At 41.9% G+C, this 17954-nt stretch overlaps 1 protein-coding gene across 2 annotated transcripts in view; it reads right to left on the bottom strand.

The window, feature by feature from the left end:
• Window positions 1-12708, bottom strand: part of LOC112224583 (endothelial PAS domain-containing protein 1) — a 51831-nt gene extending 39123 nt beyond the window's left edge. For both annotated transcript variants that reach the window (XM_024388216.2, XM_024388217.2), the window contains exon 1: window positions 12247-12708. In XM_024388216.2, coding sequence (XP_024243984.1) covers window positions 12247-12272 — 26 coding nt within the window. In that variant the 5' untranslated portion in view covers window positions 12273-12708. The remainder of the gene's footprint in view (window positions 1-12246) is intronic.
• Between the last annotated feature and the right edge of the window lie 5246 nt (window positions 12709-17954).

Below are 17954 nucleotides of genomic sequence, written 5' to 3'. Positions count from 1 at the left end.
TGCAACTCCCCTACGAACTCGGGAGAGGCGAAGGTCGAGCGCCATGCATCCTCCGAAACACGACCCTGCCAAGTTGCACTGCTTGTTTTGGCACATTCTAATAGTAACTTCCAAGCCATAACTACATGGGCAGACACAGGCTTTATAAGGCTTGCAGTCTGGGCCAAAGAGCTGCCTATCCTATATGAGTACCATCAGCTCAATACAATATTGTGTCATAAGGGCCCAAGATGTGTATAAAAACCTTATGAATCATAGCTTCAAAGACATAGGGGCTTAGTGGATAAAGTTCTATACAGACATACTAATATCTCCAGTAAAAAGGGGGTATTGACGGGAATGGGCCTGGGACTGAGGGCTGGACTGGGGCCAGCTGACGTGAGCAAGTGCATTGCGGTAAAGCTGGCTGGAGGAAGAGGAAGCTGGGGGCTGGAAGGACCAGGTGACAGTTTACTGAAGAAGGTTTACAACAACAACTTGCAGATACGCAGATGAAGTTGAATGGAGAGAGGGGGGGGGAGAAGACAGGGATATGAAGAACACCAAGAATTCAGCCCCTCCCCCATGCTGTTTCTCCAGCGGGGTTGGGGCTGGGATTTCAGAAGCCTGCGTTCCCGACCCCTTCTGAGAACTTGTCACAATAAACGGCATGTTTCAGTTTAGAGACACCATACAGCTGGGAAATACTGTTTCCCTCTCTATCTCTTTAAAACCCTCACATTAAACTCTAAAAGAGCCCTAAAACCTCACACAAGCACAGTGGTCTTACACAGAGGTAGTTTTTGTGCCACTAGCCTGCCATTTAAAGCTCCATCAAATGACTGTGAAAGAGAAACCAAACTGAGACCTTAGTCATTATCTTGGAGAGTATAAGGCCTGCACTTTGCTTGGCTTGAACAGTGTATGTGTGTGTATGTGTGTGTGTGTGTCTGTGTGGGTCTGTGTGTGTGTGTGTGTGTGTGTGTGTGTGTGTGTGTGGGTCTGTGTGTGTGTGTGTGTGTGTGTGTGTGTGTGTGTGTGTGTGTGTGTGTGTGTGTGTGTGTGTGTGTGTGTGTGTGTGTGTGTGTGTGTGTGTGTGTGTGTGTGTGTGTGTGTGTGTGTGTGTGTGTGTGTGTGTGTGTGTGTGTGTGTGTGTGTGTGTGTGTGTGTGTGTGTGTGTGTGTGCGTGCGTGGGTGTGTGTGTGTGTGTGTCTGTGCATGAGTAAAGTTCTGGATTAGAGAGCAAAAATCTTTAGTGCCAAGTCTCCTAGGGGCACTTACCTGACACAACATGTATAACACTGCCTGGCCCTCTCTAGGCTCTCTTCTCTTTTCTCTGCTCAACGCCAGTCAGGCATCTACTCAATGTCAAGTCATATTCAATACTGATGGAAAGAACTAAACCACTACAAGGCCCCATTTGATCCACTACTTTGAAAAGGATCCCAGAAAAATTGAGGTAAGACAGACACAGACCTTCAAGAGGTGTGGGACCAGCAACCACATACTGTCTCGCAGTGTGAATTTAGTTTATGTCTCTCGGTGTGAATTTGGTTGATGTCTCTTAGTGTGAATTTGGTTAATCTCTCTTCATACCATGGCCAATCTGTAATCATGGCCTAGAGGAAAAATGTTGAGTGGGGTATGTCAATGTTTGGGTAATGTTAGGATAGCGCTGTGGCAAGGCAGTGGGCACAGTGCCAGCTCTGTCTGCACAGGCCAATGGACTGAATAGCTGAGTTGACAGGGGCTTTGGCCAAAGCAGGGCCTTTCTACTCCCTAACAGGCTACTGGCTCCTTTAGAGGTCCCATCACAGAACAAGCCGCACACACAGAGAGAGAGAGACAGAGAGACAGAGAGAGAGAGACAGAGAGAAAGAGAGACAGAGAAACAGAGAGACAGGGAGACAGGGAGACAGAGAGAGAGAGAGTCAGAGAGACAGAGAGTCAGAGAGACAGAGAGAGAGAGAGAGAGAGAGAGAGAGCGAGAACTCCATAATAAAGTTGACATAACCTCACGAAAGCCACAAACCAAAACAGACCAGCACTAAGTGACTGGTGTAGAAAGCCAGAATGCTTTATCAGTTCACAGTGCTAGCTATGAGAATAAATGCTGTGGTGACAGTACGTGAAAAACATGGGAATAGACAGATCCTTTACTTATGAAACGTATGATAAATGAATGGGGGAAAAAAGTGGATACTTACATTTGTCATGCAGCTTGTACATTGTTATTGTATAGCCATATGAGAACAGTAAGTAAATAAACACATCAAATTATCCCATAAGTGGATCCTTTCACAATAACACATGGTCTATAAAACTAAGTATGCAATATCACCGCTGAAATAAACATTGCTGTACAAGCCAGGCCAGAAGCAATGATTCACCCCATTGACAATGCCATAAAGACTAGTTATTTAAACTTGTAATAAATGGCAAGGCCTAATATACACACACACACACACACACACACACACACACACACACACACACACACACACACACACACACACACACCACACACACCCACCCACCCACCCTTGGGGCTTTCTCTTTTTAATCTCTAACCTCATTGAACCAGTGATCTGGTAGTCTTCTCTAAGATGGCTGCCGACATGTCTCTTGTGTTGAATAAGTTGTTATGTCTAATGGGAAACCCTTCTCTGCCCAAAGGAAATGTCACTTCATTCTCTACAGCCCCTCCAGTCCATGATTTCCTGATCATAAAGATTTAGTGTCCCTGTTCGATTCTTAATACCTGTCTTGTTTATGTTCTGGATGTTTGGGGTTGATCTGATAGTGTGTGTTTGAGAAAGCTCTTCAGTGCAGTCACGAGGCTGGCGCAGACTGAGAGGCGCTCATCTCATTACTAGACTCTCTCACACTGCTCTCCTCATGGGGATATGGTGTCTCTATCTAACCCTTTTACTCAAACAATACAGAAAACGCTCCAGAACTAAAGGACGCACAAATCCACTGTCTTCTCCTAGGGAGCCGGAGGAGAGCTAAGGAGCTAAGAATTAGAAGATGTTAAATATATTTTTCATGATTTGGCTCGCACATGGGATAGACCATTACTAAGCTGTGGGCAGTGAAAACTGATACCAGTAAATAAGTTAATAAGTGAAACAAACACGACTTCACAAGTCACCACTGCTCGGGAACAGTTATCGCCATGTATTTTTTTGCTGTAGGGGCCATAGGCTGAAGTACAGTACGCTGTGGGCTCTGCGTACTGTAAACCAGAACTACAGGCTCACCATCAGGCAATACTCAATACCTACATACTACACAGTAGTACTGTACATGTATGTGGCAATCTTTGTGGTTCCCAGAATGTTTTAGTCCATTTTCTTAATATAAAATGGTCACAGGGTTTTATTTAGTTTTGCTCTGAGGTCTGAGATTAAAGTCAAAGTTAGAGGTGTTATGCCTTCTGAAAACCTTCCTTATAGATGAAGTAGGCTACAGCCACTGAAATTCACTCTCCCTCTCATCACTCTCTTTCTCTTTCCCTGTTCACCACTCTAGTTACTGTATAGACTATCTTTATTATTACTTTGAGAAGTTCTGTTAAGCAGATAATGTGTGCTATGTCTGTTTAACAGATTCTGTTTTTTTAACTCTTCATTAGCCCTACATAGCCTACTGATGATGATGGGTTGACTCATAACCCCCATTCCCCGCAGATATATCCATGGGCTGTATAAAGAGAAAACAGAGACAACAATACCTTCAAAAATCTGTAAATGTATAATTATTGTGCAATTTATAGCCTATCTAGGCTACATTGAGGTTTTTATTTCATGCTTGTAGGCTACCTGGCATTAGAGTGTAAGCCTAAACTTTAGGAAGTAACTGTACGCGAGCCTAATAGCCTACATACCAGTCGCCAAATGCTTATGGTTACGGGCAGAAAAAGGAAAATGTCAGAGTTGAATTCAATAAGAGAAAAGCTGCAACATTTGCCAATTATTTTTTTCAAAATTCTTCAAGCTTTGTCAAATTGGTTGTTGATCATTGCTAGACAACCATTTTCAGATCTTGCAATAGATTTTCAAGCGAATTTAAGCAACTCCATTGTAGATTTGGCCTTGTGTTTAAGGTTATTTTCCTGTCTGGTGAAAGCAGACTGAACCAGGGTTTCCTCTAGCAGTTTGCCTGTGCTTATCTCTATTACATTTATTTTTTATCCTGAGAAACTCCCCAGTCCTTAATGATGACAAGCATACCCGTAATATGATGCACCACTAATATACTTCAAAATATGGAGAGTGCTCCCGGGTGGCGCAGTGGTTAAGGGTGCTGTACTGCAGCGCCAGCTGTGCCATCAGAGACTCTGGGTTCGCACCCAGGCTCTGTCGTGACTGGGAGGTCCGTGGGGTGGCGCCTAGCGTCGTCTGGGTTAGGGATGGCTTGGCTGGTAGGGATGTCCTTGTCTCATCGTGCACCAGCGACTCCTGTGGCAGGCCGGGCTCAGTGCACGCTAACCAAGGTTGCCAGGTGCACAGTGTTTCCTCTGACACATTGGTGCGGCTGGCTTCCGGGTTGGATGCGCGCTGTGTTAAGAAGCAGTGCGGCTTGGTTGGGTTGTGTATCGGAGGACGCATGACTTTCAACCTTCGTCTCTACCGAGCCCGTACGGGAGTTGTGAGCAGTGAGACAAGATCGTAGCTACTAAAACAATTACCCACAAAAAAGGGGTAAAAAAAAAATTCAATATGGAGAGTGGTACTCAGTAATATGTTGCATTGGATTTCCCCAAACATATAAAAAGTGAATTGCTTTGCCACATTTTTTACAGTATGTGTGTTGTAAACAGGATGGATGTTTTGGAATATTTTCAGGCTTCCTTCTTATCACTCTGTCAAATAGGTTAGTATTGTGGAGTAACTACAATGTTTTTTATCCTATCACTCTGTAACTGTTTTAAAGTCACCATTGGCCTCATGGTGAAATCCCTGAGCAGTTTCCTCCCTCTCCGACGACTGAGTTAGGAAGGACGCCTGTATCTCTGTAGTGAAAATTCTGGTTGCAGCACAACAAAATGTGGAAAAAGTCAAGGGGTTTGAATACTGTCTGAAGGCAATGTAAATTAGACAACAACAAAAAATCCTGCACCCCTGTCAAAAAAGAAATCGCCCCACCGTCTCTGACTGTAGCTTACAGCGCATTTTCTATATTAGAGGGTTACACTCTTAGAAAACTGGTTATTTGGGGTTTGATATAGAACCCTCTGGTTCTTCAGATGAGATTAAAGAACCCTTTACTAATAAAGGTTATATACACTACCATTCAAAAGTTTGGGTTCACGTAGAAATGTCCTTGTTTTTGAAAAAAAAGCAACTTTTTCGTCCATTAAATTAACATAAAATTGATCAGAAATACAGTGTAGACATTGTTAATGTTGTAAATGACCACTGGAGCTAGAAACGGCAGATTTTTTACGGAATATCTACATAGGCGTACAGAGACCCATTATAAGCAACCGTCACTCCTGTGTTCCAATGGGACGTTGTGTTAGCTAATCCAAGTTTATAATTTTAAAAGGCTAATTGATCATTAGAAAACCCTTTTGCAATTATGTTAGCACAGCTGAAAACTGTTGTTCTGATTACAGAAGCAAAAAAACTGTCCTTCTTTAGACTAGTTTATCTGGAGCATCAGCATTTGTGGGTTCGATGACAAGCTCTGAGAAATGAAGGCTATTCCATTCGAGAAATTGCCAAGACACTGAAGATCTCGTACAATGCTGTGTACTACTCCCTTCACAGAACAGCGCAAACGGGCTCTAACCAGAATAGAACGAGGAGAGGGAGGCCCCGGTGCACAGCTGAGCAAGAGGACAAGTACATTAGTGTCTAGTTAGAGAAACAGATGCCTCACAAGTCCTCAACTGGCAGCTTCATTAAATAGTACCCACAAAACACCAGTCTCAACATCAACAGTGAAGAGGCGACTCCAGGATGCTGGCCTTGAGCTCAGGTTCATCATGTTATCATTGATCTTCCTTGAGATGTTTCTACAATTTGATTGGAGTCCACTTGTAGTAAATTCAGTTGATTGGACATGATTTGGAAATGCACATATCTGTCTATATAAGGTCCCACAGTTGACAGTGCATGTCAGAGCAAAAAACAAGCACGGAGTTCAAATGAATTGTCTGTAGAGCTCCAAGACAAGGATTGTGTCGAGGCACAGATCTGGGAAGGGTACCAAAACATTTCTGCAGCATTGAAGGTCCCCAAGAACATAGTGGCTTCCATCATTCTTAAATGGAAGAAGTTTGGAACCACCAAGACTCTTCCTAGAGCTGGCTGCCCGGTGACACTGAGCAATCGGGGGAGAAGGGCCTTGGTCAGGGAGGTGGTCAGGGAGGTGACCAAGAACCCGATGGTCACTCTGATAGACCTCCAGAGTTCCTCTGTGGAGTGGGGGAACCATCCAGAAAGACAACCATCTCTGCAGCACTCCCCCAATCAGGCCTTTATGGTAGAGCGCCCAGACGGAAGCCACTACTCAGTAAAAGGCACATGACAGCCCGCTTGGAGTTTGCCAAAAGGCACCTACAGACTCTCAGACCATGAGAAACAAGATTCTCTGGTCTGATGAAACCAAGATTGAACTCTCTGACCTGAATGCCAAGCATCACGTCTGGAGGATACCTGGCACTATCCCTACAGTGAAGCATGGTGGTGGCAGCATCATGCTGTGGGGATATTTATAGCGGCAGTGACTGGGAGACTAGTCAGAATTGAGGCAAAGATGAACGGAGCAAAGTACAGAGAGAACCTTGATGAAAACCTGCTCCAGAGCACTCAGAACCTCAGACTGGGGTGAAGGTTCACCTGCCAACAAGACAACGACCCTAAGCACACAGCCAAGACAACGCAGGAGTGGCTTCGGGACAAGTCTCTGAATGTCCTTGATTGGCCCAGCCAGAGCCCGGACTTGAACCTGATTGAACATCTCTGGACAGACCTGATAATAGCTCACAGAGCATGAGAGCATCTGCAGAGAAGAATTCCAGTATGACAGCTTGCAAGTAGCCTAATGTTAGCCTACCAGTAAGCATGTTATTTTTCAATGTATCAAGGTAAGCAACATTGACTATTTAATTAAAATATATGAAACCCAAGTCATATGATAAATTATAGGCTAGATAAATAAAGTTGAAACGTTATTAGAATTTGAGCACGTTTGTAAGATAATTTAGCTAGCTACCTAAACAGAAAAAGCTAGGCTACTTTAATTTGCCACTTTACAAGCAAACTCTTTGAAATATACATGATTTTTATTATGGGATATGCCAAATAGAGCTACAGACCCAGTCCAACATGGGCAAATAACCAACTGTTGATTTTTTTCCGATATTTCAGTGTGGAGTCAATTGAGGGGACTAGTCTGTTTCATGAAGCCATTAGAAGACTGTTGCTGACTGAGGGGAGGTACAGTTGAAGTCTGAAGGTTACAAACACATACGTTGGAGTCATTAAAACTCGTTTTTCAACCACTCCACAAATTTCTTGTTAACAAACTACAGTTTTGGCAAGTCGGTTAGGACATCTACTTTGTGCATGACACAATCAATTTTTCCAACAATTGTTTACAGACAGATTATTTCACTTGTAATTCACTGTATCACAATTCCAGTGGGTCGGAAGTTTACATACACTAAGTTGACTATTCTTTAAACAGCTGGTAGGCTAATTGACATAATTAAAGTGTACCTGTGGATGTATTTCAAGGCCTACCTTCAAACTCAGTGCCTCTTTACTTGACATCATGGGAAAATCAAAAGAAATCAGCCAAGATCCCTGAAAAAATATTGTAGACCTCCACATGTCTGGTTCATCCTTCGGAGCAATTTCCAAATGCCTGAAGGTACCACGTTCATCTGTACAAACAATAGTACGTACTGTAAGTATACGTACGTACTGTAAGTAACACCATGGGACCACGCAGAAGTCATACCGCTCCGGAAGGAGACGCGTTCTGTCTCCTAGAGATGAACGTACTTTGGTGCGAAAAGTGCAAATCAATCCCAGAAAAAACAGGAAAGCACCTTGTGAAGATGCTGGAGGAAACAGGTACAAAAGTATCTATAACCACAGTAAAAACGAGTCCTATATCGACATAACCTGAAAGGCCGCTCAGCAAGGAAGAAGCCACTGCTCCAAAACCGACATTAAAAAAGCCAGACTACGGTTTGCAACTGCACATGAAAACAAAGATTGCACTTTTTGGAGCAACGTCCTCTGGTCTGATGAAAGAAAAACAGAACTGTTTGGACATAATGACTATTCTTATGTTGGGAGGAAAAATGGGATGCTTGCAAGCCGAAGAACACCATCCCAACCGTGAAGCACAGGGGTGGCAGCATCATGTTGTGGGGGTGCTTTGCTGCAGGAGGGACTGGTGCACTTCACAAAATAGATGGCGTCGTGAGACAGGAAAAGTATGTGGATATATTGAAGCAACATCTCAAGACAATCAGTCAGGAAGTTAAAGCTTGGTCGCAAATGAATCTTCCAAATGGACAATGACCCCAAACATACTTCCAAAGTTGTGGCAAAATGGCTTAAGGACAACAAAGTCAAGGTATTGGAGTGGCCATCACAAAGCCCTGACCTCAATCCCTATAGAAAATGTGTAAGCAGAACTGAAAAAGCATGTGCGGGCAAGGAGGCCTACAAACCTGACTAAGTTACACCAGCTCTGTCAGGAGGAATGGGCTAAAATTCACCCAACTTATTGTGGGAATCTTGTGGAAGGCTACCCGAAACGTTTGACCCAAGTTAAATAATTTAAAGGCAATGCAACCAAATACTAATTTAGTGAATGCAAACTTCTGGCCCACTGGGTCAGATGAAAGAAATAAAACATTCTCTCTACTGCTATTCTGACATTTCACATTCTTAAAATAAAGTGGTGATCCTAACTGACCTAAGACAGGGAATTCTTACTAGGATTAAATGTCAGCAATTGTGAAAAACTGAGTTTAAATGTATTTGGCTAAGGTGTATGTAAACTTCCGACTTCAACTGTATATATAGATTATTTATAATAAATTATGTATAATAAGTCTTGGTGATTCAATAGCCTAGTTAATCATTTCACTACTCTTAACAAACTATGTTGTGCTCTGTCTGGCAGTAACCCAGAACTATCAGAAGGATCTCTCTTTCAGGTGCTGCTGACACCTGCATGTAAAATGCTCTTCTACATCATAATAATTATAAGACTGCGTAACATTTTGTCTTCCTTTTATCAGATGAACTCATGATTATTTCTGAAGATGAACTCGTGTTTTTGCTTCGTTTTTCTCCTCTGGTACCAGTCAAGCAGGTAGCCCAGTGGATAAGGAGATGGACCTGTGGCAGGAGTTGAACCTGTGGTTGAAAGGTGACCAGTTTGAATCCCAGGTTGGGTGCTGGGGTAAAAATGACAGTATCGATCTGACAGCTGGAGGGCTGCTGGGTTCACATCATCAAAACATTCCCCTATGGTTGTGCACTTAATTAAGGCACTTAAAAACCTGTGCTCCTCTCAACTGTATGATTGGGGGGTTGAGAACAGAATACCTATTTTTGTTGCTCACTGTAACTAATAGACAAAGTATATTATATTGTATTAATACCCAGTTCCACAAGGGGCCTAAAAGGGACTTAGCCCCCTCAGTTGAATCTTGTGGCACCTCAGTTTTAGTTTTATGTCCCTATGTAAAAATAGCAAAAAAGTTGATTAACAGGTTGGCGGAAAAAAAAGATCTGTATCTCCGCTGAGCTGTCAGCACAATGGACAGAGCACGCCACGGTGTGTGTGTGGACTTTGGAAAGCCACTGGGGTGGTTAGGTAGGACTCCTTTGTATTTCCAGAAAAAGCAGGGAAAATGTTTGTCATCTCTGTGGACGGCTAAGTGAATAACGTGATCAAGTTTACCAGTTGGGTCCTGTTGGAGGCCGAACTGTGACCTTCCTGCTCTTCTGCTGTTCCTATAGGGGGCACTCTGCAGGAGTGTCCTGCCCTATGATGGGATGTGTGAGGTTTTCATCCTGACATTGACTGACACTGAATTGATTATGACCGAGCTCTCTCCTATGTCTGGAGAGGAGAGCACCCGGGCTTGGGAGAAAATGGCGGCATCTCTAAAATGTTCCTGAGTGTGGCAAGGAAGTTGTGTAACTGCTGGGGGATCTGGAGACAACCCCAGTGTCCACTGTGCATCGTTTGGGATGGAATGCTCCTTTACCTGCTTCAACAAAGGCCCATGCATGGAGGTTTGTGCACCAGTATCGCCAAAAGTTTAGTGGACAGTGTTTAGGGCCTGAGCAAAGTGTTCATCTGCCTCGGGGTAAATTCTATGATGTTCCTTTATTTGCTCCGCCAATCTACATTCACTAAATGGACATACCATGTTGGTCAATATGTATCATGTACCCAGTGCTTGTTTGGAATGTGCCATTCTGCCTGGCTGTCACATGTCCATTCGTTTAGGGAGTGTGTGCGTTTAATGGGGGTGGTTAGAAATACTGAACCATGATGATTTCAGACGAAGGGAACATCTCCTGACAATGTTAATTAAGGTTACTGCTTATGTGTTAGGAACGTGACTTCAGCATACTTTAAAATGTGGAGACCAGGTGTGTCGTGAAGACTGTAGACATGTCTCTCTCCACTATTGCGCACTAACTCCTGACAATTCCTGCGGGATATTTGTATCAGCGTTCCAGTTGTTTGTCAATGTTTATCAATGCACCACGAAATATATATTCATCAGTGAAGTTACTGTTAATCCCTGCATATTCCCCCATTTATTTTGAATGTTTGGTTATGAAAATTTTTGGCAATTCATTAAATACAATATACACTCATAACATTCTCCTTCTCCAAGTGGAAAAGGTGTTTGGAGAGCTCACAAACTGCGCAACACTTGTGGATAAATAACGTGTGGTTTATTTAATTGCATTTAACAGTTTGCTGTCAATTTATTCATTGTCTTTGATTGGAGAACATGTGTCTGGTTTCTCTGTCATGTTTAATGTTGTGTGAACGCGGCGCTTTAGCTATCTATAGATATACCTGGCCTGCTTGCCAAGAATAGGTGCGGCTAAATGTATTTCATTCCCTTTGGGGATGTTCTAGTTAGTTCACTTTTGGGTAACTCAAGAGGAGTCTGTATCTGAGCCTGGTAGACCCCACATGTGCTTTATTGGTTAAAACAGGTTTTTCCTGAATTCTGGTTAAAACAGGCTTTTTCTTTTGAGTACTGACATTTTGAAGTCAGAACTTTGTACATATATTTGTAAACATCACCATCATATTTGAAACACCAGCGCTGTGTAAATAAATCCGACACTCATTTGCACTTTTATCTGCCTGCCTCCTGCTGAATCTTTGTCCTTACGACTGCTAGAAGGCCAGTGTTTTACGCTGATACAGCGCAGCAGAGAAAGGCTACAGATTTCGTGCCAACCTGTCACTTCAAAAGCACTCCATGATCTTGGAGTCTCTGCATTTGAACTATATGTTTATTGTGGTATAGCGGGAAATAAGCAGAATTCAATATCATTCCAATGCAAGAACCGCCAAAATGTTGCAATCTCGGCGATTTCCAGAGCCCCTTTAGTAACTTTATCCTGGCGCCGGGTCTTATTATTGTGTTGTAAAGAAGTCACCAGTGTTAACCTGGCCCATCATTCAAACAGAGATGCCTCCCTGGCCATCAGTGCATATTTCCAAACTATGTTTGCATATAAAGACAATAAATTCTAAAAACTATGCTGGTATTCTTTTGTCCATTATTAAATTGTTTATAAAAAGTATATTCTTAGCTCAAAATATTACTATTTAATAGTAGTATAATTAATAAATGTCGCCATGCAAGGTTCTATATAGAACAATTTTGGTTTAGTGAAGAATAACCTCTACGGTTGCTATCAAAGAACCCTATAAATGGTTCTATATATAGAACTGTTTGTGGTTCCATATATGTAGCAAGTGATGGAAGCCTTTTTAGTTCTATAAGGAACATTTTATTCTAATAATATACCCTATAAAGTACAGCGCGCTATTTGTTAAAGGGCAACAGGTCTCCGAGCTACAAATTTTCGGCGAAATGTCACTCATTTATTGCGAGGAAAATCGCTTACTAGGCCTAGCATTTATCGTGTTGATAGTAGGTTAAACATGATAGTTTCTTATAAAATGTATACATCTAAGAACAAATAGGCCAAACAATAAATCTAAACAAATCTACTTTACCTTTTCTTGTCCTTATCAGCCGTCATGTTTTCTTTTGCAAAGTTCAGTGACAAATGGAATTTCCCCGAAAGTCCGAATCAGTCCACTTACGCAACAATTTTCAAGTAACAAATAACATACACAATGAAAAATATTGAAAGTCAAATCGAGATGAAGTAATTTCTCTGCTCTTTACGCACAGTCCATTTCAGATGCAAGTTGTCTTTCAGAAGCAGTAGGCAGCTGTACAGTCTCAGAACACTGCCAAGGATTGTACAGCCTTTTCACCGATTCACTAAAGGTAAGCCTACAATCCACAACCTTTAGCCTACAAATGCTTTAGAAGTTGGATAAAATAGGGTCCGCTGTCAAAGTTTCCTTCGTTGCGTTGGTTGTGCTGGTCTACTGAACTTCTAGCCCAGTTCGCTGTTCACTCTTTTGCGCTCAGCTGGCCCGTTGACAGTCGCTCACGCGTCAATCTGACCGCAGTGATTGGTGAAAATGCTGTGTAGAACCGCCTTAAATATCCCCACCCACTAACCTGATGGTTTCGTCGTTTTATACTGTCGTTCAGAGTCCCTGTAGGCCTACATACTTTGAGGCCTACAATTTTGAGTTGACTTGCCCTTGTATGTTGTGTAAGTACAGTTGAAGTCGGAAGTTTACATACACCTAGGTTAGAGTCATTAAAACTAGTTTTTTAACCACTCCACAAATTTCTTGTTAACAAACTATTGTTTTGGCAAGTCGGTTAGGACATCTACTTTGTGCATGACACAAGTCATTTGTCTAACAATTGTTAACAGACAGATTATTTAATTTATAATTCACTGTATCACGATTCCAGTGGGTCAGAAGTTTACATACACTAAATTGACTGTGCCTTTTAACAGCTTGGAAAATTCCAGAAAATGATGTCATGGCTCTAGAATCTTCTGGTAGGCTAATTGACATCATTTGAGTCAATTGGAGGTGTATCTGTGGATGTATTTCTTTATATCCACAGTAAAACAAGTCCTATATCGACGATAACCTGAATGGCCACTCAGCAAGAAAGAAGCCACTGCTCCAAAACCGCCATAAAGGCCACACTACAGTTTGCAACTGCACATGGGGACAAAGATCGTACCTTTTGGAGAAATATCATCTGGTCTGATGAAACAAAAATAGAACTGTTTGGCCATAATGACCATCGTTATGTTTGGAGGGAAAAGGGGGATGCTTGCAAGCCAAAGAACACCATCCCAACCATGATGCACGGGGGTGGCAGCATCATGTTGTGGGTGTGCTTTGCTGCAGGAGGGACTGGTGCACTTCACAAAATAGATGGCATCATAAGGCAGGAAAATTATGTGGATATATTGAAGCAACATCTCAAGACATCAGTTAAAGCTTGGTCGCAAATGGGTCTTCCAAATGGACAATGACCCCAAGCATACTTCCAAAGTTGTGGCAAAATGGCTTAAGGAGAACAAAGTCAAGGTATTGGAGTGGCCATCACAAAGCCCTGACCTCAATCCTATAGAAAATGTGTGGGCAGAACTGAAAAAGCATGTGCGGGCAAGGAGGCCTAGAAACCTGACTCTGTTACACCAGCTCTGTCAGGAGGAATGGGCCAAAATTCACCCAACTTATTGTGGGAAGCTTGTGGAAGGCCACCTGAAATGTTTGACCCAAGTTAAACAATTTAAAGGCAATGTTACCAAATACTAATTGAGTGTATGTAAACTTCTGACCCACATGTGATGAAAGAAATAAAAGCTGAAATAAAACATTCTCTCCACTATTATTCTGACATTTCACATTCTTAAAATAAAGTGGTGATCCTTTCTGACTTAAGACGGAATTTTTACTAGGATTAAATGTCAGCAATTGTGAAAAACTGAGTTTAAATATATTAGGCTAAGGTGTATGTAAACTTCCAACTTCAACTGTAGGTAGCTTAATTTATGGCCTTGCATTGAACAGATAAGTATGTCAACCATCCCAACCATTCATCTGTTCATGTGCTTGTTCGTTGATGGCAACAGAAAAACACACGCCTGTCATTCATGCCAGCCAATTGGGGCATTCAGAGTTCCCATGAGTCTTTTTAAAGATGGATCTACTAAAAATGCCTTTTCTGAATAAATAACAGTTTTAGTCTATCCTCAGATAACTGTTGCTTGTTTAGCCAAATGTTCAAGAAGACATTTCACAATTTTTTCCCCATATGTGATATACAAGTCCATAATTATTGACACTTTTAATAAAGATTATCAAAAATACTTTACTAAATAAATAATACAAATCCTGAGCTATATTGTATGCAAAAAAGTGGGAATTATATTTTATACTAATACAATTGCTCAGAGTAAGATGTTTTGTTTAAAAATGAATAAATTAAATGAAAAAAGACAGGGGTCAAAATTATTGTCACCCCTCTTTTCAATACCCCAGCACCCTCCCCTTGTGAGGACAATGACACTGAGACTTTTTCTAAAATGTTTCATGAGATTGGAGAACACATTGGGAGGGAGCTGAGACCATTCCTCCATACAAAATCTTTACAGATCCTTGATATCCTTCGTCTGCTCTTATGGACTGCCGTCTTCTATTCAAACCACAGGTTGTCAGTGGGGTTCAAGTCCGGAGACTGAGATGGCCATTGCAAGTTGATTTTGTTGTCAATTAACCATTTCTTTGTGGATTTTTATTAGTGCTTGGGGTTATTGTCTTGCTGGAAGATTCACTTGCAGCCAAGTTTCAGCCCCCTGGCAGAGGCAACCAGGTTTTTGGCTAAAATATCCTGGTACTTGGTCAATTTCATGATGCCTTAACAAGGAGCCCACGACCATTGGAAGCAAAATAGCGCCATAACATTGAAGATCCACCACCATATTTTACTGTAAGTATGAGGTACTTTTCTGCATAGATATGCTTCTGTTTTTCAACACCAAACCCACCACTGGTATGCGTAACCAAAGAGCTTTATTTTCATGTCTTCTGTCCATAGCACTGCTTCCAATCCAAGTGCCAATGACGTTTATCAAACTCCAGACACATCTTGTCACATTTATTTCACATTTTGGAAATTTCACATGATCTTAAGGTCACTTATTAAATGCCATATGTTCTGCATCATCTCCTCTTTGGCCAAATGAATGGATTGGATGGGCTGCAGTGAATCTGACATTCTGACATAAACATTACCAAGAAACTCACATAACATTCCATTAAAGTGTTTAATTATTGGTGGATTAACCACACTGAGCATGTGTGTTTACAATTATTAAAACAAGGCTGGGTTTACACAGGCATTTTAATTCTGATCTTTTGCCCAATTATTGGCAAAAGAGCTGATCTGATTAGTCAAAATAACAATTAGTGAATAAAAGATCAGAATCGGACTGCCCTTGTAAACAGCTTTGTGATAACAATTATTCATCTCAAGAATTAATCAAGTAAACTGAAGGTTCACTGACTGCTTTCAGTAAGTCATCTGTTGAGTTAGACCCCACTGGGTCAAAGTGACCCATAATAACTAATATACAAGCTGCCATCCTTCTCAAATACTGTATTTGATGAATCATGCAGAAAGGAAGGGAAGTGGAGCTAGCATATAAAACAGTAGATCTTTGTAGATAGAAGGTGCTCTTTGGTAAAGGGGTTAAGTGGTAATCAAAAAAACAAGGAGGACCAAGGGACTCTTCAAATAATGAAAAATGCCTGCATTTTTATGGCATGTTCAATGGAATAAGATTTTAAAACTCTGACGGGTTTCGGCATAGGCCTCAGTCAGGCTCAAACTACTGTTAAATTGTCATTTAAATCAATATTTTCTTGTATGATTATGGGATAGTATAATTATGAACAAAATATAACTGCTTAAAATGCACTCTTCTCCGCACCATTGTGAGGGGGAGAGGAGGCTGTCAATGTGTTCAATGGGTTCGACACACATCAACTGAACTGTAAATAGCATTGTAGTGATGTACACTACATGAACAAAAGTATGTGGACACCTGCTCGCTGAACAGCTCATTCCAAAATCATGAGCATTGGGCTTTCCACTAGATATTGAAACATTGTTGCAGGTACTCCATTCGGCCACAAGAGCATTAGTGAGGTCGGCCACTTATGTTGGGCGATTAGGCCTGGCTCGCAGTCGGCGTTCCAATTCACCCCAATGGTGTTCGATGGGGTTGAAGTCAGGGCTCTGAGCAGGCCAGTCAAGTTCTTCCACACGGATCTCGACCATTTCTGTATGGACCTCGCTTTGTGCACGGGGGTATTGTCATGCTGAAACAGGAAAGTTGGAAGCACAGAATCCTCTATAATGTGATTGTATGCTGTAGCGTTGATTTCCCTTCAATGGAACGTATAGACCTAACCCAAACCATGAAAAACAGCCCCAGGCAATGAATACTCTTCCACCAAACTTTACAGTTGGCACTATGCATTGAGGCAGGTAGTGTTCTCCTGGCAGCCGCCAAACCCAGATACGTCCGTCAGACTGCCAGATGGTGAAGCGTGATTCATCACTCCAAAGAACACGTTTCTACTGCTGCAGAGTCCAATGGCAGCAAACTTTACATCACTCCAGCCGACGCTTGGCATTGCACATGGTAAATTTAGGATTGTGTGTGGCTGCTCGGCCATGGAAACCCATTTCACAAAGCTCCCGACAAACAGTTATTGTGCTGAAGTTGCTTCCAGAGGCAGTTTGCAACTTGGTAGTGAGTGTTGCAACTGAGGACAGACAATTTTTACGTGCTACGAGCTTCAGCCCTCAGCGGTCCCGATCTATGAGCTTGTGTGGCCTACCACTTTGTGGCTGAGCCATTGTTGCTCCTAAACGTTTCCACTTCACAATAAGAGCACTTACAGTTGACAGGGGCAGCTCTAACAGGGCAGAAAGTTGATGAACTGACTTGTTGGAAAGGTGGCATCCTATAACAGTGCCACGTTGAAAGTCACTGAGCTCTTCAGTAGGGCAATTCTACTGCCAATGTTTGTGTATGGAGATTGCATGGCTGTGTGCTCGATTTTATATGTCTGTCAGGTTTAGCTCAAATAGCCAAATCCACTAATTTGAAGGGGTGTCCAAATGCTTTTGTATATATAGTGTATATCTGTACCCTAATAGGGTGATTATGATTATTGTAGCTATGGTGATTTTGGGTGAATTATCACCTGTGAGACATCGATCAGAGATAGAGCACTAACTGAGTAGCTGAACTGTGTTTGACTTTAACAGTTGCTGTACATTGTCATTGATAACAATAACAGCAATGTCAAAGTTATGGCCCAGTAGTCTAACACTGGTGTTTATAGTCCATAATGTGTGATAATAGGTATCTTCTGTTGTTTTTTCCCTCTAGATATTGTCTAGATATTTTATCAGTTTCCATGACACTAGCAGGGAATGCAATGTTTGCTTTGAATGGGAAGAATACCCAAATGCGGAACATCAGGCAATGATTAATTGCACATCGTGGTACCATTTTAGCAGTGCATATCTCAGAGTACATTCCAACAGTGGTCAGTTATGGACACTGGACAGTACTCTATATGCATTCAACCCTGGCACTGTAAACAGTGTTGCATAGAGAGATTTTTTAAAAACCTTTATTTTAGCAGGGAATCCCATTGAAACCAAGGTCTCTTTTGCAAGGGAGCCTTGCATACATACAGTAAATATTGATTAACACTGAACAGAAATTAGCCCAAAAACAAGCAAACCACTA

The sequence above is a fragment of the Oncorhynchus tshawytscha genome, linkage group LG25, assembly GCF_018296145.1.
Source record: "Oncorhynchus tshawytscha isolate Ot180627B linkage group LG25, Otsh_v2.0, whole genome shotgun sequence".
NCBI classification, from domain to species: Eukaryota; Metazoa; Chordata; class Actinopteri; order Salmoniformes; family Salmonidae; genus Oncorhynchus; species Oncorhynchus tshawytscha.
The sequence above is the reverse complement of the archived record's forward strand: the minus strand, read 5'-3'. Positions and strand labels throughout refer to the sequence as shown.